The sequence below is a fragment of the Scophthalmus maximus genome, chromosome 6 (assembly GCF_022379125.1).
Source record: "Scophthalmus maximus strain ysfricsl-2021 chromosome 6, ASM2237912v1, whole genome shotgun sequence".
NCBI classification, from domain to species: domain Eukaryota; kingdom Metazoa; phylum Chordata; class Actinopteri; order Pleuronectiformes; family Scophthalmidae; genus Scophthalmus; species Scophthalmus maximus.
In genome coordinates, this window is record NC_061520.1 from 3,202,501 (window position 1) to 3,225,669 (window position 23,169).

The following is a 23,169-nucleotide window of genomic DNA, read 5'->3' on the forward strand; positions in this document are numbered from 1 at the left end:
GCCGGCTGTTGCCGTGTCTGAATGATAATGCACAAAGCAACCACACACACACACACACAATAAATCTGATTTTAAATAGATATAATTTATGCAGGTGATTGGGAAATCAAAAACACAAACAAATTTATACATCCCTTTACAACTTTGATAAAGAAATTCTATCTTTATTTGATTCAGCCCTTTAATATAACCATACAAATTAAAAAGGGGGGGGGGGGGGCACCTCGGACCGGGCACACGATGACATGGGGGAGCCGGCGGCACTGAACTGGGTCGGGTCAGCTCGGGCTCGAACTGATCCTCACTAAGCACCTCTCCACATTAAAAGCTGCACTCCTGAGACCCAGGCGAAGTTGAGTTGAGTTGAGTTGAGTTGAGTTGAGTTGAGTTGAGTTGGGTTGAGTTGAGTTGAGTTGAGTTGAGTTGAGTTGAGTTGAGTTGAGTTGAGTTGAGTTTAGTTGAGTTGAGTTGGGTTTAGTTGAGTTGAGTTGAGTTGAGTTGAGTTGAGTTGAGTTGAGTTGAGTTGAGTTGAGTTGGGTTTAGTTGAGTTGAGTTGGGTTGAGTTGAGTTGGGTTTAGTTGAGTTGAGTTGAGTTGAGTTGAGTTGAGTTGAGTTGAGTTGAGTTGAGTTGGGTTTAGTTGAGTTGAGTTGAGTTGAGTTGAGTTGGGTTGAGTTGAGTTGAGTTGAGTTGAGTTGGGTTTAGTTGAGTTGAGTTGGGTTTAGTTGAGTTGAGTTGAGTTGAGTTGAGTTGAGTTGAGTTGAGTTGGGTTGAGTTGAGTTGAGTTGAGTTGAGTTGGGTTTAGTTTAGTTGAGTTGAGTTGAGTTGAGTTGAGTTGAGTTGGGTTTAGTTGAGTTGAGTTGAGTTGAGTTGAGTTGAGTTGAGTTGGGTTTAGTTGAGTTGAGTTGAGTTGAGTTGAGTTGAGTTGAGTTGAGTTGAGTTGAGTTGGGTTTAGTTGAGTTGAGTTGGGTTTAGTTTGGTTTAGTTGAGTTGAGTTGAGTTGGGTTTAGTTTAGTTTAGTTGGGTTTAGTTTAGTTGAGTTGAGTTGGGTTGAGTTGAGTTGAGTTGAGTTGGGTATAGTTGAGTTGAGTTGAGTTTAGTTTAGTGTAGTTTAGTTTAGTTTAGTTTAGTTGAGCTGAGCTTAGCGTAGCGAAACTTAGGCTAGTTGAGTTGAGTTGAGTTGAGTTGGGTTTAGTTTATTTGCTGCAGTCTTCTTTGCAGTCTGGTTTCCATTAGCAACAGGCCCGAGTATGGGTTTCGGGCTTCACAGCCTATAATTACGAGGATGACAGTGATTACTGAGCGATGCAGTGGTGGGGGACATTACTGTGGTCGGACTTAAACTGCAGACAGACTCAACGCTGCTCTTCACATCTGTCTCCATACAAACCTTCTGCGTGTTGTTGTTAGTTTCATCCAGTGTTTCTTGTGTTCAACTGTGAAATGACTGTTAGTCGCCGTCTCACTCGGGCACAGTCAACCGACAGCACACCTGGACTGTCCAACGACAACTGAAACGTAGACTGAGAAAGTCTGAATATTTCTTCTCAGCTGAAGGATGGTTATAAATCCATGTTTTCTGGAAAGATGGTCCAAACTGCGATGTGTCACGAATAAGACTTCGGTGGTGGGAAGGCCAAATTAAAAGAATGAGGTCCGATATTTTATCCTGAGGCTCGTTGAATCAGCAGCAGCTGAACTTGGTTGTAGTTTCTTGAAGACGTCTGAACTGAAGAAGCCTCTTGGATGTAGGTGAAATGTCTTCAAGAAACTAAAACCACGTCCAGTGGCTCCTGATTTAACACCCTTCTGGATAAAATATGACCTGGATGAATGAGAATCTCCCTCCACCTTTTTTTTGTTCAGTCTTACCAAGTGTCAAGCCACCGTGACGTCGCCCGCTGGTTTGTGAGCTGCTGTTTTTGAAGCCTTGAGTTTTGCATTTTGACCTGCGCCATCTTGGTTTTCCTTTTAAAACCCGATGTAGAATTGGGGGTGGGATCTAAATGAGAGCTCATTCACTGCACGCCCAACACACACCTGCAACCATGCACGGCTTGGACAGACCAGCTGTCAATCGCGCTGTCTCCACGCTACAGCTTCCTGCACTAGAACTAAAACGTCCCCCCCCCCCCCCCCTCTCAGGCCCTGCAGTACATGGAGCTCATCCCGGAGAGTCGGCGTCCCGTCTCGGGGACGGATGGGGCGTTGGAGCGACGCAGGCAGCTCCTCGGCCAGCTCCCCGCCTACGACCAGGACCCCATGAAGTGTCAGAGCCTGGCCAGTGAGGAGGAGGTACGGTACAAACTAACAGTAGATTAGTCCTGACTTAAATCAGTTGTCTTAATAAAATTGTACGTGATGGAAAAGTCTGACGAAACAATGTTGACACATGATCTCTTCTCCCAGATTTCCTCTATGCTGCTGTTTGTGAAGCACTACAAGCAGGAGGCGCTGGGAGTCGGGGAGGTGGCCCCGCCTGGTGAGGGCGGAGCTCTGAGGGAAGCAGCCAATCAGAGGGCAGCGAAAGAAGCTACGGATCGCAGCGACGGCGACAAGAAAGAGGTTCCGGCTCGCCGTGACCATGGCTCGGCCAATAGCAGCACCTCCTCCCCCGCCGGTTCCACCAACGGCACAGATGACGGCACGAAGAATGAATATGTGAGTTCACGAGGCACCTGACATCTTTGAGAAATTCTACATGTGTTTGCTAACGTCGTAATGCCTTAATGTAGGCTAAACCTCATCAGAGCAACCCGACAGATGAACTAACGGTTGAGGTCAAATATCCTAAATCGCACTCGTGAAGGATTTCAGACTCTGTAATGTTCTCGCCATTAGTCCTCCAATCCTTTCCACCGTGCCCTTAGTCAAACAGGTTTCCTACTATCACATTCCTATCAGGCTATGTAACGCTGAACGTTCCCCCACAATGCCTCACTCACTAGAAATGTTTCCCACCAAGTTAAATCCATCCCATGTCAAATCCGTTCCTTGTGGATCTTGAAAAACACAACACATTGGTCACAGTGATTTAATTTAAAGCCACAGTGTGTAATATGTAGAAGAACTTATTCACAGAAATCGAATATATTGGCCATAACTATGTGTTCATATATGTATAATCAACTCTGAATGAGTTAAATATAGTTCCATGAGGTGGACCCGACCTCTGTGTGAGGCCATGTTTATGCGTCGTGTTGAACATGGTTGTTGCACAAAATGGTCCAGAATATGTCGCGTTCACGTTGAAATTTCAGACGCTGCCAGAAACCGGAAAAGGAATCAGCGGTGCGCCGCGATAAAGTGTCCCCTGTCGGTCACTCAGTTGGTTGCGGTTTGCAGCTTTACCACCAGATGTCGCCAGAAAATTACAAAAAATTACACACTGTGGCTTTAAGTCATTATTCTGTTCCCTCTTCTGTCGTCTAGCGCTGTACCGGTTGCCGTGGCGAGGTCGCCGCGCAGAGTCCAGCTGTTTTCGCGGAGCGCGCCGGTTACCGCGGCGCCCTGTGGCATCCCACCTGCTTCGTGTGCTCCGAGTGCGGCCAGGCGCTGGTGGACCTGGTCTACTTCTGGGCCAATCAGAAACTGCTCTGCGGACGACACTACTGTCAGACGGTCTGGCCGCGATGCTCCGGCTGCGACGAGGTGAGAGGATGCGGCAGATTGAGATTAAGATTAAGGTGAAACAGTGGAAACGTGGTGATGTGTTTAGGCACATCATCTGTGACAAAGACAATCACCACACCAATACCAGAGAGCGACCAAGTGTTCAATTACTTTTGAACCCTGACATTTTTGGTAAGGATTGCAGGGTTGGGTAGTAACGGATAACATGTCATCGGGATTACGTAATCAGATTACAAAAATAAGTAAATATAATCAGGCCATCAGATTACACCACATACAAAATTGTAATTAGATTTTAGTTACATTTTCAAGGTCTCATTGATTAATCTTTAAAATATGGCAATTTTAAAATCCCAATTTTATATATATATATATATATCTATACATATATCTATACATATATCAATATAGCTGTTTTGTTTGCTTTGTAAATGCTGAATATGCTAAATGCATTTTATTTGCATTGAAAAAATTCCTTTGGATGTTTAACCAGTTTTAAAGATTAATTTGTGGAACTCAAAATTTTGTGGTTGCGTCAACAGCTGATCTTCTGTCAGTCGTTCCTCACGTCTAAAGATGGACGGACGTGGCACCGTCAACACTTCTGCTGCTGGAAGTGCGGACAAAACCTGGAAACGCCCTGTCAGCACTGAGACACACTCACACAATATACGCATGTATATATATATATATATATATATATACATATATTCTACAAGACGATCTAGCACTACTCAAAAACAGAATTACAAGGTGCTTCAGAAACGTTGCAACACTGAATAAAAATGTGAGACAAGGCAAAAGAAATATTGAAATTAGTCAATCACAGTAATATCGATTATAAGTTGGTTAGCTTGTTTTAAATAAAATAAAACAAATGGTTGAATACTGCAGATAAAACAGGGATAAAGTACACAAAATGTCCACTTGATATATTTGTGTTTTAACACACTCAGCGGACCTTGACCTACTTCAGACACTTGTTCAGCGGAGCCGACTGGTGTTTCAAGTGCTTACGTGATCTTTTTTGTTTAAAGTACTCTTCACTCTACACTTTAAAGAGAAACAGTTTGTAGATTTATGACAGTTAAAGTGACGGTTTGGAGTGTAGCAGCTCGCAGTGAACACGGAGGAACCGGACCTTCACTTCATAGGAGACGAGTGAGTAAGTGAACAAAATAAGATGTCAATGTTAATGAGAATGAGGGAATAAATAAGATGAACAAATAAAACGATTGAGAAAATGAATGAATTATCAGTTGGAAAGTAATTGGATACTTCCCAAGACCACAAGCCTCACTGTCAATCCCGTCCATTTATCTCTGCACTATTTGGACTTTGTGTTCAAGTGTCATTTTCATGATAATAATAATAAGAATAAATTTCATTTATAGAGCACTTTTCATTGCTAAAAGCAAACGTAAAGTGCTACAGAGTAGAAACAAGATAAAAGAAATATGAAAAATAGGTTTAAAAAGAAAGAAACCGTTACTGTCTTAGTGTTTCTTCTCAAAACAGACTTCTCTTTTTGAAAGTAAAAAGAAATAAAGGAAATCCATTTAGAGGTTCATTTCTTTATTTAAGTAAAAAATATTTAGAGAGAACAAGAGAGAAGTGTATGTGGAAATAGCTTTTACTGTGTATGAAAAAAAAGGTGGACTAATACGGTAACTTCTAAAACCTTTATTTGAATCTGAAAATGATCACTTGAAATTGCTCTCAATTCCTAAAATTTCAGGTTTGAATTCATGCAGATTTGTTGTTGTTAACATTTATTTCGAGCAGGTATAATCTTTGATTTGTTTTTGATCTTAAACCTCAGAGAACTGGACAGGTAGAAGGCTGGAAAAGGCATATCACTAATTAATAATTAGCAATTAATTGTAACCTATTTCCTTTTTGTTGTATATTGTACTAATTGTACAAAAGTAAAAGAAAGTGAGAAAGTGTTTTACTACATTTTCTTCTCTTTTATTCAACTGTTTGATGCTTTTGACTTCCTTTTGTGATTTAAACTCTTTCATGGATCTCTGCTGCTGCTGAACGCTGCTTTATACTAATTATATTCCTTATTCAGATTTATTTTTTGGTAAAACTTTTTTTTTCTGACGATGGAGTGAAGACAAAAGTTTCTTGCTGCAAAAATCTCTAAAAACAAGTCAGCAATTAATAAACCTTTTACCTAGACAGGTGCTAATTAGGATGTCGAATTCATTAATACAATCATTATATCTTATAACATATATTTGCTTTAAGTTTTTTTTTAATTCTTCATTTGATTTTTGAATGAATTGCTGCTAAAATGCTAATTCTTTAAGAAGACAAGGATAATATACTGTTTGATGTGATTAGCTTAATATGTAGCATATCAACAATACTGTTCAATACAGTGATATCAAAGATGAGATTAAGTACGTTATCAAATCTAATTGAATATTGATTCAACTCTAATCTCTGTACAGCCAGAATGAAGTGTATTAAAAATGAGATATGAATTGTTCCAGAATATAAACAAGGATTTCTTAAAATCCACTCTGTGAAGAAATTATTTTTTTATTGTGATGTTCAGAAATTAAATTAAGACCAGAAACTGTCAGATCGCAATGATTTGTGCAGCCAGCATGATATGTAATGTAATAGCTCATGTTTTAAATTATGAAATTTGATGCAGTGTTGAAAACTGACATCGTTCACGATAAGGAATTCCGTTCATGTCATGGTTTCCATGGTGACACATCGTAAAGACGGTTGTGTGACAACTACAATTCGGTGTATTGACGGTATATAACACAAAACCATTAAATCAGAGTTTTATTATGTTGAGTAATTGCTTTTTGGCTGATGTGTCCTGGTTTTTTTGTGTTAACATATAAAATCTGATTTTCTTGGAGCTTTTACAAAAATCTGAGTTTCCAATTTCAACTCGGATGATGTCATGAAAGAATGCTTTTTACAAGTGGTAATCTCATAGTTACAGTACAATTCCTCTGATAGGACGTAAACCCGTCTTTATGGGTACAGATGGTATTTGGTGCTTCGGAGGTACAATCACATTTTCCATTACACTGTTAAGAAAAATAAGACAAAACACTATGAAATTATTCAAAAACATTTTGCACTGTGAATAGTGTAACAGGCATAAATGACAATGATTGGTTCAGAATTAAAAAAATCATTCTGATTGAAACCCCCTGTTTGTGTCTCATCTTTTTAGAGAGAGAGAAAGATCCCTGTATGACACGTACAGTATCTGACAAGAGTTGAATGTGTAAACATACCTTCATCTGTCTTGTTCATGTTCATCACATCATCAGCATCGTGTACATTGACTTCACAGTGAAAGAGTGACGTCAGCAAAACTCTAGTTTGGAAAATAGAGGGAACGTTATTAATTTCAGTATTCAGTATTTTGGCATATATCATTTGATATAGTTTTTTTTTTTTAAATATAAATAATACATCTTTTGAGGCACAGGCACAGGTACAATGCAATGCATGACCAATAAATAAATCCTCTACTTAACAAACAAAAAACCAATTGAAGGAAGTTTAAAACAAAGATTGAACACATTCACACTTTTTGATTGAGTTGTTGAAAGTTAAAATAAATCAGTAATAAAAATAATTAAACAGTAATAAATAAATCAACTATGAATCGGTTGTTCATTTGTCCACAGGCAAGTCTTGTCTCACCTATAACGTCAGTCACAGATTTAGATCCAAATATATATTAAACGTTACAACTGTGTGTGTGTGTGTGTGTGTGTGTGTGTGTGTGCTAACGTACTCCCTGCAGGAATTTGAAACATTCCTGTGGGTTTCTCGCCCGGCGTTCCTGAGGAGTTGCGTCACGCAGCTGATTGTCTGACAGTTGTTTCCTGAACCGTGAAAAGAAAAACCACAAAAGGATATTTTTAGTCCCAAACTGAGACAAATTTGTTTGGTTTGCTGAGTATCACGGCCTTTTAATAGCCCGCTCCATCATCGGTGAGGCGTTTCAGAGGAACTGCTTCAGTACCTCTTCTGACTCTGTACACACGATATAGGCACTTTACATGAGATCTTAGAATTGTTCCCGTAATGAACAAGCACTTCTAAAACAAAACGTTCTAACAAGAAAGAAACCTCCAACAGAAACAGACCAGGACGCGTTTCCAGTTAATCCAAAAAGTCACATCCTGAATATTGGCGTCATGTTTACATCTTTAATAGAAAAACTGCAGGTGTTTTTTTTTTTGCTGCTTGGAAATTAATGGGAGTAAATATGATGCTTTAGCAAAACCAACTTCAAAAGGAGTCTTATATTTTTTGTTGACATGGTGGAAAAAACAACCTATAGACTAAACATTAGTCCTGTTTCACCTCGCTGGACGTTATATGGACAGTGTAACATGTGCAAGAAAAGTCAAATTAAATAAAGTGGAGAGTATCGTATCGTATCATATCGTATCATATCATATAATATCTTATCATATCGTATCATATCATATCATATCATATAATATCTTATCATATCGTATCATATCATATCGTATCATATCATATCGTATCATATCATATAATATCGTATCATATCGTATCATATCATATCATATCGTATCATATCATATCTTATCGTATCTTATCGTATCGTTGATATGGTATGGTATGTTATCATAACGTATCGTCTCGTATCGCATTGCATCGCATTGTATCTTATATTATCGTTGGTATCGTATCTTTGGTATCGTGTCATGTCGTATTGCGTCGCGTCGTATCGCGTCGTATCGCGTTGTATCGCGTCGCGTCTTTTGTTATCGTATCGTATCGTATCGTTGGTATCATATCGTATCATTCGAATCGTATTGTATCGTTCGAATTGTATCCTATTGTATCCTATCGTATCGTTGGACTGTAGTTGAACGCAAAAAATTTTCAAATGCGTCAAAAGTAACGTATATGTGTGCAACATTTGAGTCCAATAATCATTTTGTTGGTATCATATCGTAAATTTACAGCAATACCTGTTGCACTGTAGTTGAACTCAAAAACTGGTCAAATGAGTCAAAAGTTACGTAAAAGTCAGGGGCTAAACACACACACAAAACTTGAATATAGCCATTATCATTTTAATATGAGGCATGAGGTTGCTTGAAGCCTGGTCCTCTGCTTCGCCCTCAGTGATCTCATGGTGTCGTGTCAGGCCGCGGCAGGCAGCTGACTGCAGAGAGACAGCTCTAATAATCCATGCATGGAAATATGGGACATATCGTGTTTTCCCTTCTCACGTCAAACCACTGAGAAGACCACAAACTTAAAAAAACAAACAAAATACAGAAAAACAGTTTCAAATTGTGCAGACTCTTTGGTGTTCATGGAAGGATCCCGAGCTCGATGAGAGAATGTGTTTTCAGGGAGCGTTAACTCTTTGACTCTTTATTTGTAGTTGATCATTACAGAGGCTGCTTCCTGAACGGCTGGAGTCACAAGGCTGCATTACCAATGGGGCAAAGTTGGGAAACTGCCCTGGGGGGGCATCCCAGTAATTGAAATTTAGTAGGGATTTGCATCACTCAAGTACAGAATCAACTGTCCCTCCATCCTCCGCCGTCTTGTGATTGAATCTCTTTTAGGTTGTTTCTTTGTTGCAAAGTTATGTTTCATCAATCCAAATCCAAATCAAAGTTGTCAAACGAAGAAGAAAAAAGTATAATACTAACGGAGGAGAACCTTATTGGACCTTTATGTAAAAAAGGCTAGAATATAATAGAATATTATATATATATATATATCTATATCTATATATATATATATATATATATATATATATATATATATAGATATATATATATATAGATATATATAGATATATAGATATATATATATAGATATAGATATATATAGATATATAGATATATATCTATATATATACCTTTGGAATGACCTTGATGAGGAAACAAAAATTTGAAATTATATTAAAGTTTTCAAAAAAGGATACAAACCAATACTCATTGACACGTATAACATGGAGCAGCACAATATTTCAATGTATATAATGTAGAAAAATGCTGTTTATTTTGCAAGATTATACATTTAAGTTTTGAGAGAGATTTTTTAAATTTTATTTTTTTAAATAATATGTAATTTGAAGCTGAAACGATCGAAGGGGGACTTCTGTCTGTCCCTTCTCCAACCCGAACAATGCACGTACAAGATTTATGTCCTGGAAAATATTTTTGTTTTTCTATTTTGTAACTGATCCATTGTGATCGGTTCGCGATAAGCAAAGATCAAATCAAATCCAACACCTGAGAGGGAGTTAAACCAGCCATCATTTTCAGGATTTACCTGAGGAGGTGGCGCCCTCGTGTGGTTATTATGTATATATTCTTTTCACACGCACAAACAGGACTTTGTGAAATGTCCAACATCGCCTGAACGCAGCACAATCGCCTCATTGTTACTTCCCCTTTAAGTGCAGATGAAACGTCTTGTTGCGTAATTTGGGTGAAAGAGGAGGAGAAAGAGGAGGAAGAGGAGGAAGAGGAGGAGGAGGAGGAAGAGGAGGAAGAGGAGGAAGAGGAGCCGGTAGCCGAGCGGAGGACAGGACAGCGGCTCAGACGGACCGAAGGGGAACCGGGACAGGTACGGTGCCTCGCCCGAACAGGTGATAATAATAATAATAATAACAATAATAATAATAATAACAACAACGTGTGTTACACTGTAAAAAAGAATGCTGTTAAAGAGAGTTTGAGTCGATGTGTTTGTACAATGCGACGCTTCCTCCGACAACGTGCACACGGGGAAACTTCAAAGCTCATCTTTTTCTTCTTCTTCCTCTGTTCTTTTACTTTTAATCTTCGAACCTTCCGCGGAAAATAAATCTCCTGCAACAAACCAGCGGAGAAAGACAAGAAGAAAGAGAAGCAGCTGTCAGACGCGAACTGTCATTGAACATGTGTAGCGCGATTTTTCTTCGTCTCTCGCAAACAAAATAATTCAAGGGCCACTTACTTTTCTGAACCTTTGACCTTGTTCTTCATCAATTTGGCAAAAAATAATTTTTAATAATTTCCATCTGAAGATCCACTTTACTTAATCATTTTCACACACGTCTAGTATTGCATGTAAATAGAAAACTAAATGAATGACATAATAATAATAATAATAATAGCAGCAATATTCATGATTATTGTCTCCACACATCAAGTATAAAGCACTGTCAGACTCCCAATGATCGATTTGTATTTGTAATATTGATAATAACAGACTATACACTGTACCGTGTAGATCCTCTCTTTGTCACCACATGCTGGTTTTTTTATTCTGCCAAAAACCTGCCTTACTTTAAAAGACGATCCGTTAATACGATGTTGACTGACTTTGGTGCAGAAGCTCGTGGGTTCGATTCCCGTTCAGGACGTGGCAAGAAAAACTAAAATCCAGACAAAACCGTCAGCTATATGAAGGTACTGTAAAGTAAGGAAATGAAATGTGCCTTTAAAACAATACAGGAGGCTGAACGTGATCCAGGAGGTCCAGTTCAAATAGATGATTTTTGTCTTTCAAGACTTATGTAAGTAACTAAAAAAAAGTTTGGGGTGAAATAAAAATAGGAAAAAAGGCAAAGCTCCTCCAGAGCCACAGACCACGACATTACACAACCGAGCCGGTCAGATCAGTAAACCGATCTTCGCGGCAAAATGGGTTGAATGACGCAGAAGTACAGAAGATGACCTGGAAATGGAAATCCGAACATTTTGGGGCGTTTGGGTTACAGTAACAAGAAGATGAAGAGGCTAATATCTTCCATATTATGAAGCAGGGCTAAGTAATATAACAGCGCTGTCTCTGTACTGACCACACAGTAATACGATTGTTGCTCACCTTCTCATCTGACTCAGCAAACAGACAAACAAACTCTTCAAATAGGCCTCATTTAGTCGGACAGAAGAAAAGGTGGGGGGGCAAACTGCCCTTCACCTCATCACAGCCATCATAAGATAAATGGGCTGATGTGTGTGTGTGTGTGTGTGTCTTTATTTTCACAGTCGTGTACAACGATGGAGTTGAATGCTGCTAAAATGATAATCCTAGTCAGCGGTATTGGGGTGCTCCCCTTCGTCGCCTTTGCAGCCTTTCTCATCTGCCCAGGAGCGCTGCTGAAGGCCTACAACTGGTAAAGGCAAACACACACACTCACACACACACACACACACACACACTGGAAAAACTGGTAACTGATCATCACTCCCAGAGATGTGTGCACTCACTGTGGCCCGGAGGTATTTCATCAGCAGCCATGATAAGAGCTGTTTGGCTTCTCTAAATGCAGAGGAAAGGAGCTTCAGTGCTTCCTCTCCTACCTCCTTTAGCAGAGGACACACTGGAGCTTCCTTTGTGAAAGGAAAGGAGATATAGACGGCCCACAATTCATTGCGGCGGCGATATTTAACGTGAAGCACCGTGCACGGACGTGAACGATTCAATCGGAAGAAGAAGAAGTAGAAGAGTATGAATACGACCCAGAAGAGACGTCATCATGTAAGTCACTGTTTCATATGAATCATAACATCTGATGTCACACGGTGGTAAAACACTCAAACACGCTCATGGAGCCGATGAGGTTTTTTTGTCGTCCATCTTTGGAAATGTGTAGTTTCACCGCGACAGACGCATCAACAACGTCCGCTGTCGCGTGACGACGTAGTCTAGTGGAAGAGGAGTCGGATTCTCTGAGCTGCGCTGTCGGCTATCAGTCCTCCATCACACCTTTCCTTGACCTCGTGGTGTTTTCCACTGAGGTCAAGGAATAGTAGATAGGAAAAGAGGACAGGAAGGACCCATGGTTATATGGCCTATACTCCAGTCACCAGGGGCGATTCAGATGATTTGGCTTAACTTTTGCGAAGCTTTGACGACGTCCATCTTTCTTTATGCAGTCTGTTTTAATTCATTCATTAAAAGTTTGTGAATGTGGCCATTTTAGGGATTTTTTTTTTAATCAAAAACATCCTCCATACTAAACAATTGAACAACACCTTCTTCTTTAGTTACCTCTTTAATGTGACGACCTGAAATGCTCCTCTTTGGTGAGTCATCGGATGGGAGATGGTGATGATGCTATGAGAGAGATTTTTTTTCTGAGTTGCCTGTCTTTTTGCATTTATGAATTATCTTGCCAGATCAAAGTGCTGCTTGAAATCTGTCAGTGTTGTAAAGTCACAGTTTCCAAAAAATAGACCCGTATCATCATGAAGGTGCAGGACAGTGTGTGTGACGAATGGACTCTGTCAAAGCCGTAAAAAAGACATTTTTCTGGTTGTGTGTGTCTGTGTGTGTGTGTGTTTTTTGCTGAGTCACTGTCATGTAACAGTTTTATCAGCTGGTGTTTAACTGTGCAAAAGTTCAAGCTCATGTTAGGAAACACTGAAACGCTTCACAAAAGAAATTCAGAAGTGAAATTAGCAACGGAAACTGGTACAGACGACAGTGAACACGCTGTCTGGTATTCTTGTTCACTATAGTATGAGGAAGGGGGGGGGGGGAGTAGCACATTGTACGTTACAGAATAACTTACAAAATGTTGCAGGATCTTGCAAAAGAACATCTCTCTCCCCCTTCCGTGTCTCTTCCAGGGCTCCGTAACGTTGTGTTCATTCATCCTCCCCGCAGGTACTTGCGTCGCAGTTTGGGCCTGGTGGTCCGTTACTCTCGCAGTGGAAGTTACCGCTTCTGTTATTCCAGCCGCGGGTCCCCGGGGGGCGCCACCCCGTCGCTGCTGCTGCTGCACGGCTTCTCCGCCAACAAGGACATGTGGTTTCCCATCATCAAGGTAGCACACATACACACACACACACACACACACACACACACACACAGTTAGAATTGTGAGCATGTACAACAAGTAACTTCCTCAAATACACTTTTTTTAAATAAAGAATGAAGGTAAAGAAAATATTGACGCAAGGAAAGATGGTGGGGGAAAAAAGGATTTGGGGAATAAAATTCCCTAAGAAACCCTAAGAAAAGAAAGAGGAAATGAAAGAAAGAAAGAAAAGAATTTGACATGGGGGTGACAAAGGAGACAAGGAAGGAGAACAGGAAGACATGAGGCAGGGACAGAATTAGAGATGGATGAAAGGATGAGATGTACAGGAGGAAGGAAGGAGGGATAAAAGAAGCACAGAAGGAAGGATGGATGTAAATAAAGTCCCAGATCAAAACTACATACAAATTCTATACAGCATGAACATATGACATGTTCAAAACCTGCTCACATCGCACTTCTGTGTGTGTGTGTGTGTGTGTGTGTGTGTGTGTGTGTGTGTGTGTGTGTGTCCTCCACCAGCACCTCCCCAGAAACCAGCACGTGGTCTGCGTGGACATGCCGGGACACGGGGGGACGAGTCGCACCGGCACCGAGGACTACAGCATCCACGGCCAGGTCGCCCGAATCCACCAGGTCTGTTAGGCGAACGGAACGGCGCAGCACAGAAGCACCGGGCGATTGGATCCGCCGTTGCGTCTTTTTCCCCCCCGAGCGACAACGCAACAAACGCTTCTCCTCTCTGTGCGTCTGTGCAGTTTGTGCGGAGTATCGGCCTCGATAAAAGACCCTTCCACCTGGTCGGCACGTCGATGGGCGGGAATGTCGCGGGGGTGTACGCTGCCCGCCACCCGGCCGACCTGTCCGGCGTCACCCTGATGTGCCCGGCAGGTAAAGTCAGCACACGGCGTCTGATCCACGCGACGTCTCGGTGGTTTCTCCTCAAACCTGCGACTGTGTCGTAAAAAAGCGGAAGTCATTATTCATTCTCTGTCCGCCAGGTCTGGTTTATCCCACAGACTCCGAGTTCATCACCCACCTGAAGGAGCTCAAGGACACTCTGAATGAGGACGCCATCGCTCTGATCCCCACCACCCTGCAGGACCTGAAGAACATGCTGAGGCTCTGCTGCCACAAGCCACTCAACCTCCACCGACAGGTACACGGTCGAAGGCCTCACGCGACCCGGCTCCTCCGTGTACAGTATCAATATGTCTATTCTGTGTGTGTGTGTGTGTTGACAGATCCTCCAAGGTCTCCTGGACAACCGCATCCCAGACAATGGTTTCTACAAAGAAGGTCAGTCTCACTTACTGTATTTGTACGTGACATTAAAAAGAATGAAAGACGAGAATTGGCCTCTTGGTGGAATATTAATGCCTATCCTAAATAAATAATAATAAAGTGTTGAACTTAACAGTGATGTAAAAATTGGAGCATTTACAGTCCCTCCTCCAAAGAGGTTATGTTTTCACCCGTGTCTTTTTATTGGTTTGTTAGTTTGTTGGATTATTTGTTAGCAGGATTATGCAAAAACGAATAAACCGGTTCCACCAACCTTGGTGGCGGGATGGGGTCTGGGAAGAAATCCTTTTGTCAACATTTACTTTTTAATTTTATTTCTACTATTAAAAACCAGACAATCATGTTTATGATTGTTCGGGCTTTGTTGGAGGTATTTATTCTATGTTTTTGTTATTGTTATCTGCTTCATTAACCGTTTTTGCAGGTTGACTTCAATCTGTTGATTTGTGTGTGTGTGTGTGTGTGTGTGTGTGTGCGTGCGTGTGTTGTACAGTTTTCATGGAGATTGTCGGGGAGAAGTCTATTCACGCGCTGCAGGAAAGCCTGCACCTGATCACAGCGCCCCTGCAGGTCATCTGGGGGAAGGAAGATCTGGTAAAAAAAAAAAGAAATCACAGTGATGACGGTCATTTAGAAACCAAATGTGTTAAAGGAAAAAGGTAGTGACACACAATCAATTTAAATTCCTAATTTTTTTGTAATTTTTTTGAGCTACACCAAACGTTAGACTATGGTGAGCCTCAGCTCAAACCACCACCACCACCCATTACTGTACGTCAACGTCTGCGTAACAGTTTACAATATTTACCACTGTACGTAAGGTCGGTAGTTAGGTAGTTAGGTGGGTGGGTGGGTAGGTAGGTAGGTGGGTAGGTAGGTAGGTGGGTGGGTAGGTGGGTAGGTAGGTATGTAGGTAGTTAGGTTGTTAGGTAGGTAGGTGGGTAGGTAGTTAGGTAGTTAGGTGTGTAGGTAGGTAGGTAGGTGGGTGGGTAGGTAGGTAGGTGGGTAGGTAGTTAGGTAGGTGGGTAGGTAGTTAGGTAGTTAGGTGTGTAGGTAGGTAGGTAGGTGGGTGGGTAGGTAGGTAGTTAGGTGTGTAGGTAGGTAGGTAGGTGGGTGGGTAGGTAGGTAGGTATGTAGTTAGGTAGTTAGGTGTGTAGGTAGGTAGGTAGGCGGGTGGGTAGGTAGGTAGGTATGTAGGTAGTTAGGTTGTTAGGTAGGTAGGTAGGTGGGTGGGTAGGTAGGTAGGTAGGTAGTTAGGTAGTTAGGTGTGTAGGTAGGTAGGTAGGCGGGTGGGTAGGTAGGTAGGTATGTAGGTAGTTAGGTTGTTAGGTAGGTAGGTAAGTGGTCTCTGTCAGACAGAGGTGACGTGTTACAAGTCTAATGGCTTGTGACAGGAAAGACTTCCTGTATCGGTCCTTGTGACAGCGCAGCTGAATGAGTCTTTTGGAGAAGGAGCTCCGCTGTCTGTCCAGTGTGAGTTGGTGGAGAGGGTGGTCAGGGTTTATCCATGCTAGATAGAACAGTTTGTTCAGTGTCCTCCTCTCCACCACAACTTCAAAAGTCTCCAGCTTGCGGCCTTTTACGGAGCCAGCTTTCTTGATCAGTTTATTAAGTCAGGTGTCAGTTTATTTATTAAGGGAGATCGGGTCCAGTTCATCCTGGGCAGGACATAAATGTCTGTACCAAATTTCATAACGATCCATCTGATAGTTCTTCACACATTTTATTCAAAGTCACAAAAGGGGAAAAGTCGAGGGTCACCACCACGTTCAGTAGGATCCCTTTTCTGGGGCCGTGACTACTTGTTATTATGGTCATCCATAGAGCCATGCTGCTTTATGAAAGAATACAATAAACCACAAATATGACATAAGCTGTCGGTAATGCTGTCTCCTCTCTGTCAGGTGCTGGACGTTTCGGGGGCGGCGGTCCTGCAGGCGGCGCTGCCGAGCTGCCAGGTGGAGCTCCTGGACAACTGCGGCCACACCGTGGGGTTGGAGCGGCCGAGGAAATCCGCCAAGCTCATCATGGACTTCCTGTCCGCGCAGAAAATCAACGGAGGAGACGACGTCAAGAAACAATCCTGAAGAAAACTTTTTGACACCACACCGCGCTGACCTCTGAAAACTTTGCGGTGGACGACGGCGGCTGCCCGAAGAGAGTGATTGTTGTGACGGAGATGATGAGGATGTTAACGATAGGGTGTGATAAGTGTGGTGGTTGAAACTGTAAAACTGAAACGAATGCTCAAAAATACCACAGACTGATGACCCGTTTGGATTTCACACACGAAAAGAGTCCACTTCAGGATTTTGAACATTTCTCTCTCAGAAAACAGTATTTTTGTCTCTTGTTTCATTGAATGACATCGTCATCTGTTTGTGTTTGTTAAGTCTCCTGCTGCATATTTAATCTCATCTCAAAAAACCCATTTAGATTCAAATTCCCACAAATGAAAAATATTGAAGGTGAATGAGTTGTGTGATCTTTAGAAACTAAAAAGAGTTTGATTAATGAGGGTTGAGTCAATAATTTTAGCATTTGTCTCTGTGAACTTGATTATTAATTTGATTGATTGATTTTTTGTTTTGTTTGTTGGGTGGCAACTCAATCCTTTACAGCTCTATGAAGGATTTCAACCATTGCCTTCGCACATATTTAAGGTGAATCTTCTGCATCGCATCACCAGCACTACATTGTACAACAAGAGTTGTGTAACTCCCAATAAACATGACTCTGTACCGAGAAATAAAGTCAATGGTTTGTGTCTCGATCACCGACAGGCAGCAGCATTATAAAAATAATGATCATATAATAATAATTAGGCAACAATAACAACATTGTCTTTCGACCATAACTGGAGCAGGTAAGTGTTAAATGAACCATCCATTTTATTAGATTATTGTAGAGCAACTCAATGTATTTGTATTAGAGCAATAATGCTTTTTTAAAGGGGTTTACAGTGGAGAAAAAAATAACATTGTATTTTACTATCGTTTGTTTTATTGAATGTAAAATCTTATCCGTAAAATAACTTGTGATCATCACACCTGTCAGATATATGTTGTATACAGCACAAATTTTCCCTCAAAAGGGAGTGAAGCACTATAAAATGAAGTATATATATATGAAGCCACAGGAAGAAAAATAACAGTATTTTTTGTTTTATTGTTTGTGATTCCTGTTGGGTTTTTTTTATTTCGTGACAGAGTGATCCATCACATTGTCGTTCACCTCTTTTGCTTTGGCATGCTGCATTCACGGAACGTCAGCAGAATGGGAAGAACAGGAGAAAAAGACAGATTGGGAACGCTCACGCTTTCTCTCAAGGTTTGTCGCCCCACAGACTGAACACAAAGCGAACCACAAATCCTGCAGTCACATCAGACGGAACTAATTGAATTGCTGCTTTTGTTGCGCTACGTATTTTCAGAAAGTTGCCACCAAATACAGGCGGCGGTACATTTTTTTGCAGCCACACCGACAAAGGGTCGTTGACGTTGACCGAAATTCCCACATTATCTGACGCGACGTGAACGCACCGCGCTGATCGCTTTATGCGCTGGTTCGTTGCGACGACGTGTGGTCGAAGAACACGCGGCGTGTTTTTCCGGGTGAGTTAAAATTGCTACAACTTTTTCATTGAATACCACAACGACGACAAGACGGCAGCTCGTTGGCTTGTTAGCCGCGTGTTAGCCGCGTGTTGGCGGGCGGCAGCTACGAGCTAGTGTCGTTAGCTCGCTCCGGTTTGACCTCCTGTTAGCTACTTTAGCTTAAAATGCTACAAACATGTGACACCGTGATTTGTTTCATCTTTTTTCCCCCACGAGGTCTTGTTCTTGTTGTTCTGCTGGTTTGTGTCGAGTCTGATCCATGTGTTTCACACACACACACACGCGCACACACACACACACACACACACACACACACACACACTCACTCACTCTTTAACTGTTTAGTGGCGCTTTCACATGATCTGTCACTCATGTCTCATCAGCATCATCCTCATCATCACCTCCATCACTTACTGACTCCTACATGTCACCGACTGACATACAAACAGACAAGACCAAGTTTCCCTGTTGGCACAAGGTTTGAAGAGTCAGAGAATCATTCATAAGCTGTCATAAGTCCTAATGATAACAACATTAGAAAGTGCAAAAAGGGGACACGTGCAAAGAAAGAAATAAAATGATGCTTTTCATTAACATTTGAAGAGAAGGTCCATTTTGATATGTTTGCAGTGGTTGTTCACTTAAGAGTTATTAAGTGCCTGAAGATAAGTGGCACATGAGTGACGGAGCATATACGAGCTGCAACTAACGATTCTTTTCATAACCGAGTAATCTGTCGATTATTTGTTCCGTTCATCCATTAGTTGTTTGGTCCATAAAATGGTGAAAAACGTTGACCGTGTCGCCCCAAAACCACCAAAATTATGTTTTGTTTTGTCCAAAGATTTATTCAGTTCACTGTCACAGAGGAGCAGAGAAACCAGAAAATATTCACGTTTAAGAAGCAGAAATCAGAGAATGTGGACCTCGACTAGTTGTGTGTTGATGACCTATTTTTAATGTTTTTTTCGTTCCAAGTCGACAGATTGTGCCGCTGCTCATCGCCCGCGGGAGCCAGAGTCACCGACCGCTTTAATATCATGAGCGGCGTCGACGAGAAGGACGAATCTGCTGTTTACCGACGGGTCGTGTTGAAGAACGCCTCGCCGTACCACTACCTGGAGGTCTGCCTGTAAGTCGCTGTCTTTATGTATTATTTATTCACATAGCAGAGAGAGAAAGCGGCTCAAGATACTTAGAGCAACCTTACCAAGTATCGTGGGAAAAACTGTGTGTGTGTGTGTGTGTGTGTGTGTGTGTGTGTGTGTGTGTGTGTGTGTGTGTGTGTGTGTGTGTGTGTGCGCGCGTGCGCGTGCAGAAGGGCTGTAAAGTTAATGTATATATAAATATTGTAAATGTGCATTTACACATAATTTCTGCTTGTGTGTATAGTGTCCTGCAGGATGAGTCTACCAGACTGAGTGCAGTTGAATTGAAGCAGTTCATCATCTCAGGCCTGAAGAGCCTGTACGGAGAGGTGAGGTCACTGACATGTACGGTTTTCGCCGGTTCGATCCCCACCACAGCTGAACTAGTGTGATCTGCTCTGACGACCTGTCAATGGAAAACCTCCAGAAAATGTCAAGCTGGTGATGAACGGAGCCAGTTGATCAACTGAATGTAAAAAAAAAGAGAGAGAAAAAGAAGCAGTTTTGGATGAATGGATCGTCATTCCTCTGCCTCAGTGCATGCTGGGAAGCCGTCGAACACACGCCCATGTCCACTGCTTTACCTGATGATGAGGTTCTCTGTGTCGCCTGTGTTGAACAAACTTGACAGCTTAGCCTCCGTCTTAACTGAACCTGCGCTGTTTTTTTTAAAACTGCAACTGGTGCATATACCATTTTGTTTTCATACAGTACATGTTTGTTTTCCTCAGGTGGGAGCAGCTTTGACTTTTGACCTGTTGAAGTACGATGAAGACAAACTCACTGCTCTTCTGCGTGTTTACAGCAGGTGAGTTAACGCTGAGGCTTCCTTCTCTTGTCACTTCCTGGTTTGACAGACTGAAATTGGCTTAATGTTGTTGTTGTTGTTGTTGTTGTTGTTTTTTCTGTGTGTTTTCAGGGGTTTGGTGAAGCTGTGGAGCTCCCTGACTCTGCTGGGCTCCTACCAGAACCAGGCCTGTGCCTTCAGAGTGCTGCAGGTCAGCAGGCGTCATTTTCACAAATTTTCGTACAAAAACCTGCCTCATATATGAACAGATTATCTCTTGTTGCACGTACGGTAGATACAGTACCAGTCAATTGCGGTTGCGGCCGTGTTGTAGGCGTCACAACACGTCAAGAGATCGCAACGTGATTGCTTGTACAGTAGATTTGTATGCACGTTGCCTCTGACAGTGGCAGTTCTTAAAATATGGCGGAAAAGCAAAAGAAGAGAGGAACCTACAGTGACATTATACAGATTTAATGATGATTTTTTTTTTTGCAACCAATATATTCTTCATTTTGACAGGTCATGAAAAAAGATGTTGCTTGACGTTCACTTTAATCCGCAACGACAAAAAACCTGAATCCGATTGGATGGATTAAAAATGAGTTATAATTTCCTAGAAAATACATGGAATGTTACGTCGGTTTTTCGCCATCTTTAGAATTCCAGGAGAAACGAGGCGCTACATTTGCGCGAGCTGTGAACCATTGAACGGCCTCGTTCTCAGCGTGTTGTCGGCCTCACACATATGCTGCGTTCCATTACACCTCGGAGCCCGGCAATCGGGGTGGTGATTTTTTTCCCGACCTTTCCGACTCTGAGGTTGTCTAAGATTATAAACCCAACCCCCGAGTCCTTAGTTATAATTGAACAGAGGGATACCTCCTACTAGTGTTGCTCTTCTTCTGCAGTTTTTGATGGCCACTAGGTAGCTTTATTCCCACTTGCACCCCCTCTGGATGGGAGTAGAACAAACCCCTGTTGTCAAAGCAAGGTGCACTGCAGTCAGAAGGTGTTCTACAAATCTCATCTGGATAAAAGACTCAAGGATAACGTTTCTCTCGTTTCGTCTCCAGGTGTCTCCGTTCCTTCTGGCGCTGACGGGAAACAGCCGAGAGCTGCAGCTGGACTGAAGGAGGAGGAGCAGTTCTTTTCTTCAGGATGAGTTTCGTATGGAGGAGCGTCTTAAACAAGCCACGGCTCCGCCTTTCCAACATCGCAGCAGCTCCTCCAAGCTGCCGGCTGCTCCACGTGGGCCAGCGAGCCTCGCTCACTAAGGCCTTCTCCTCCCAAGATGTGGAGCTGTTCGCAAGGCTGACGGGCGACACCAACCCGCTCCACCTCGACCCGGACTACGCGCGCACCACCTCCTTCGAGGCGCCCATCGTCCACGGCGTCCTCATCAACGGCCTGATCTCGGCCGTGCTGGGCACCAAGATGCCCGGCCCGGGCTGCGTCTTCTTGCACCAGGAGATCCGCTTCCCGGCGCCGCTGTACATTGGCGAGGAGGTGCTAGCCGAGGCCAAGGTCTACAAGATCAAGATGTCGTTCGCCCTGATCAGCGTGACGTGCTCGGTGAAGGACAAGGTGGTGATGGAGGGGGAGGTGATGGTGATGATGCCGGAGGATCAGCAGAAGAAGGGTTGAGAGGATGAGGAGGAGGAGGAGGACAAAGGTCAGAGGTCACCGTACTCTGACAGTAAACAGATCAGATGACGTGACTGTTTTAGGGATTCAAAAAAACAATCTGCCTCGTCAGCTCGGCGTCGCCTGAAACTGGTTCTGGTTTGCAGCGGCTTTTCTACACTGTGGAATTTGCTCATTGTTGGTTTCACACTGTTGTTTTCTTTGTTTATTATCTACTAGAGCCACAAGGACAGTGACAACAAGGACGCTTAGCAGAGAGAAGCTGGCCACTCAATGCTTTGTCATCGAGTGTATGTGCACATTGTTGACTCTGCTCTGTATTTTGTTTAACATGTGGAATAAAAATTCTAAGTTACTGTTGTGTTTTTATTTCATCTGTTTAGTTCAGTTCTCTTCGATACGTCTACTTTTGTCATGTTTACCTGCCACCTTGCCTCTTATACTTTATTTTATGTCCATAAGTGTAAATGGACTGTATTTATATAGTGCTTTTCTATATAAGAGAGAAGCCTGGGAGCGACCTTCTGGTTAGTGGCGGAGCCTCTCTTACGTTTCTGTGGGGATGTCCAACATTGCACCGTGGACTTGGTCTATATATTAGAATTTCCTAAAGACCAAGCTGATGTCTCCAAACAGCTTTAGTCCAATTGATGATTAAACATATAAATAAATGAAAAAAAAAAACAAATTTATTAGAGGTTGTTTGTTTTTGTTTTTTCTTTAAAAAAAAACACGTCGATGATTAATTAAATGTCAAAATAGTGAAATGAACTAATTAGTTCCGCTCTATTGATCTCTCTGATAAGTTCTCTGTGTTGAGGGGTGTCACTCCCTGTGCCGTAACTTTTTCGCCTGCCCCTTTGTTTAATGTGTAAATAATTAGTGGTGGAAAGAAGGAGTGAGATGGGAAAGTGCTCTGCTCTACTTTTGTAATCAAATCAGCCTCTGGTTGCACTGCAGGTCAGATGAGGTCGGAGAGGTTCTGCTCTTTGGACCCAGCAGACGACTGAACAACACACTGTTATCTTTTATCTTATCTTTTTTTAAATTGGTTTTAGATCCAAGGTTCGTACGGGTGCTTGAAATCCTTGAAAATGCTTAAATTGTATCTGATTTTTTTATTACAACAAACATGACACATTTTAAACCATATAACTTATGTCCTTTAATTTTAATATCCTTATGTTATTACAAAAAACGATTTGGGCTGTTTATAGCATAAT

The 23,169-nt window shown here is 42.0% G+C and overlaps 4 protein-coding genes and 1 long non-coding RNA gene across 7 annotated transcripts in view; 4 read left to right on the forward strand and 1 right to left on the reverse strand.

Moving 5' to 3' along the window:
- Positions 1-6,454, forward strand: part of lmcd1 (LIM and cysteine-rich domains 1) — a 12,856-nt gene extending 6,402 nt beyond the window's left edge. Inside the window, exons 4-7 of the mRNA XM_035631645.2 lie at positions 2,144-2,293; positions 2,408-2,659; positions 3,431-3,649; positions 4,174-6,454. Of these exons, the coding sequence (XP_035487538.1) occupies positions 2,144-2,293; positions 2,408-2,659; positions 3,431-3,649; positions 4,174-4,284 (732 nt within the window). The 3' untranslated portion in view covers positions 4,285-6,454. The remainder of the gene's footprint in view (positions 1-2,143; positions 2,294-2,407; positions 2,660-3,430; positions 3,650-4,173) is intronic.
- A 34-nt stretch (positions 6,455-6,488) lies between these two features.
- On the reverse strand, positions 6,489-8,082 carry LOC118309479. The gene is made up of 3 exons (XR_004793490.2): positions 7,419-8,082; positions 6,910-6,992; positions 6,489-6,696 (listed from the first exon to the last, which is right to left on the reverse strand). It is a non-coding gene; the product is annotated as an uncharacterized LOC118309479 (long non-coding RNA).
- A 2,032-nt stretch (positions 8,083-10,114) lies between these two features.
- Positions 10,115-17,496, forward strand: LOC118309476 (monoacylglycerol lipase abhd6-A). Of its 3 annotated transcripts, none has more exons than XM_035631649.2 (9): positions 10,115-10,255; positions 11,665-11,792; positions 13,289-13,448; positions 13,965-14,078; positions 14,201-14,333; positions 14,444-14,601; positions 14,687-14,741; positions 15,241-15,341; positions 16,652-17,496. In XM_035631649.2, exons 2-9 carry the CDS (start codon positions 11,677-11,679, stop codon positions 16,832-16,834), a joined length of 1,020 nt encoding a protein of 339 aa, XP_035487542.1. In that variant the 5' UTR covers positions 10,115-10,255; positions 11,665-11,676; the 3' UTR covers positions 16,835-17,496. The 3 variants fall into 3 exon arrangements, with proteins under 3 accessions (XP_035487542.1, XP_035487541.1, XP_035487540.1); XM_035631648.2 differs by having other exon boundaries at positions 10,127-10,277; XM_035631647.2 differs by lacking the exon at positions 10,115-10,255 and adding an exon at positions 11,006-11,082.
- Positions 17,497-18,206: 710 nt separating this feature from the next.
- On the forward strand, positions 18,207-21,510 carry rpp14 (ribonuclease P/MRP 14 subunit). Its single transcript, XM_035631652.1, has 6 exons — positions 18,207-18,361; positions 19,343-19,496; positions 19,757-19,841; positions 20,244-20,320; positions 20,432-20,510; positions 21,376-21,510. The coding sequence occupies exons 2-6, from the start codon at positions 19,405-19,407 to the stop codon at positions 21,430-21,432; spliced, it is 390 nt and encodes a 129-aa protein (XP_035487545.1). The 5' UTR covers positions 18,207-18,361; positions 19,343-19,404; the 3' UTR covers positions 21,433-21,510.
- LOC118309477 (hydroxyacyl-thioester dehydratase type 2, mitochondrial) lies at positions 21,461-22,302 on the forward strand. The gene has a single exon (XM_035631651.2). The coding sequence runs from the start codon at positions 21,461-21,463 to the stop codon at positions 21,944-21,946; it is 486 nt and encodes a 161-aa protein (XP_035487544.1). The 3' UTR covers positions 21,947-22,302.
- The last annotated feature ends 867 nt before the right edge of the window (positions 22,303-23,169 follow it).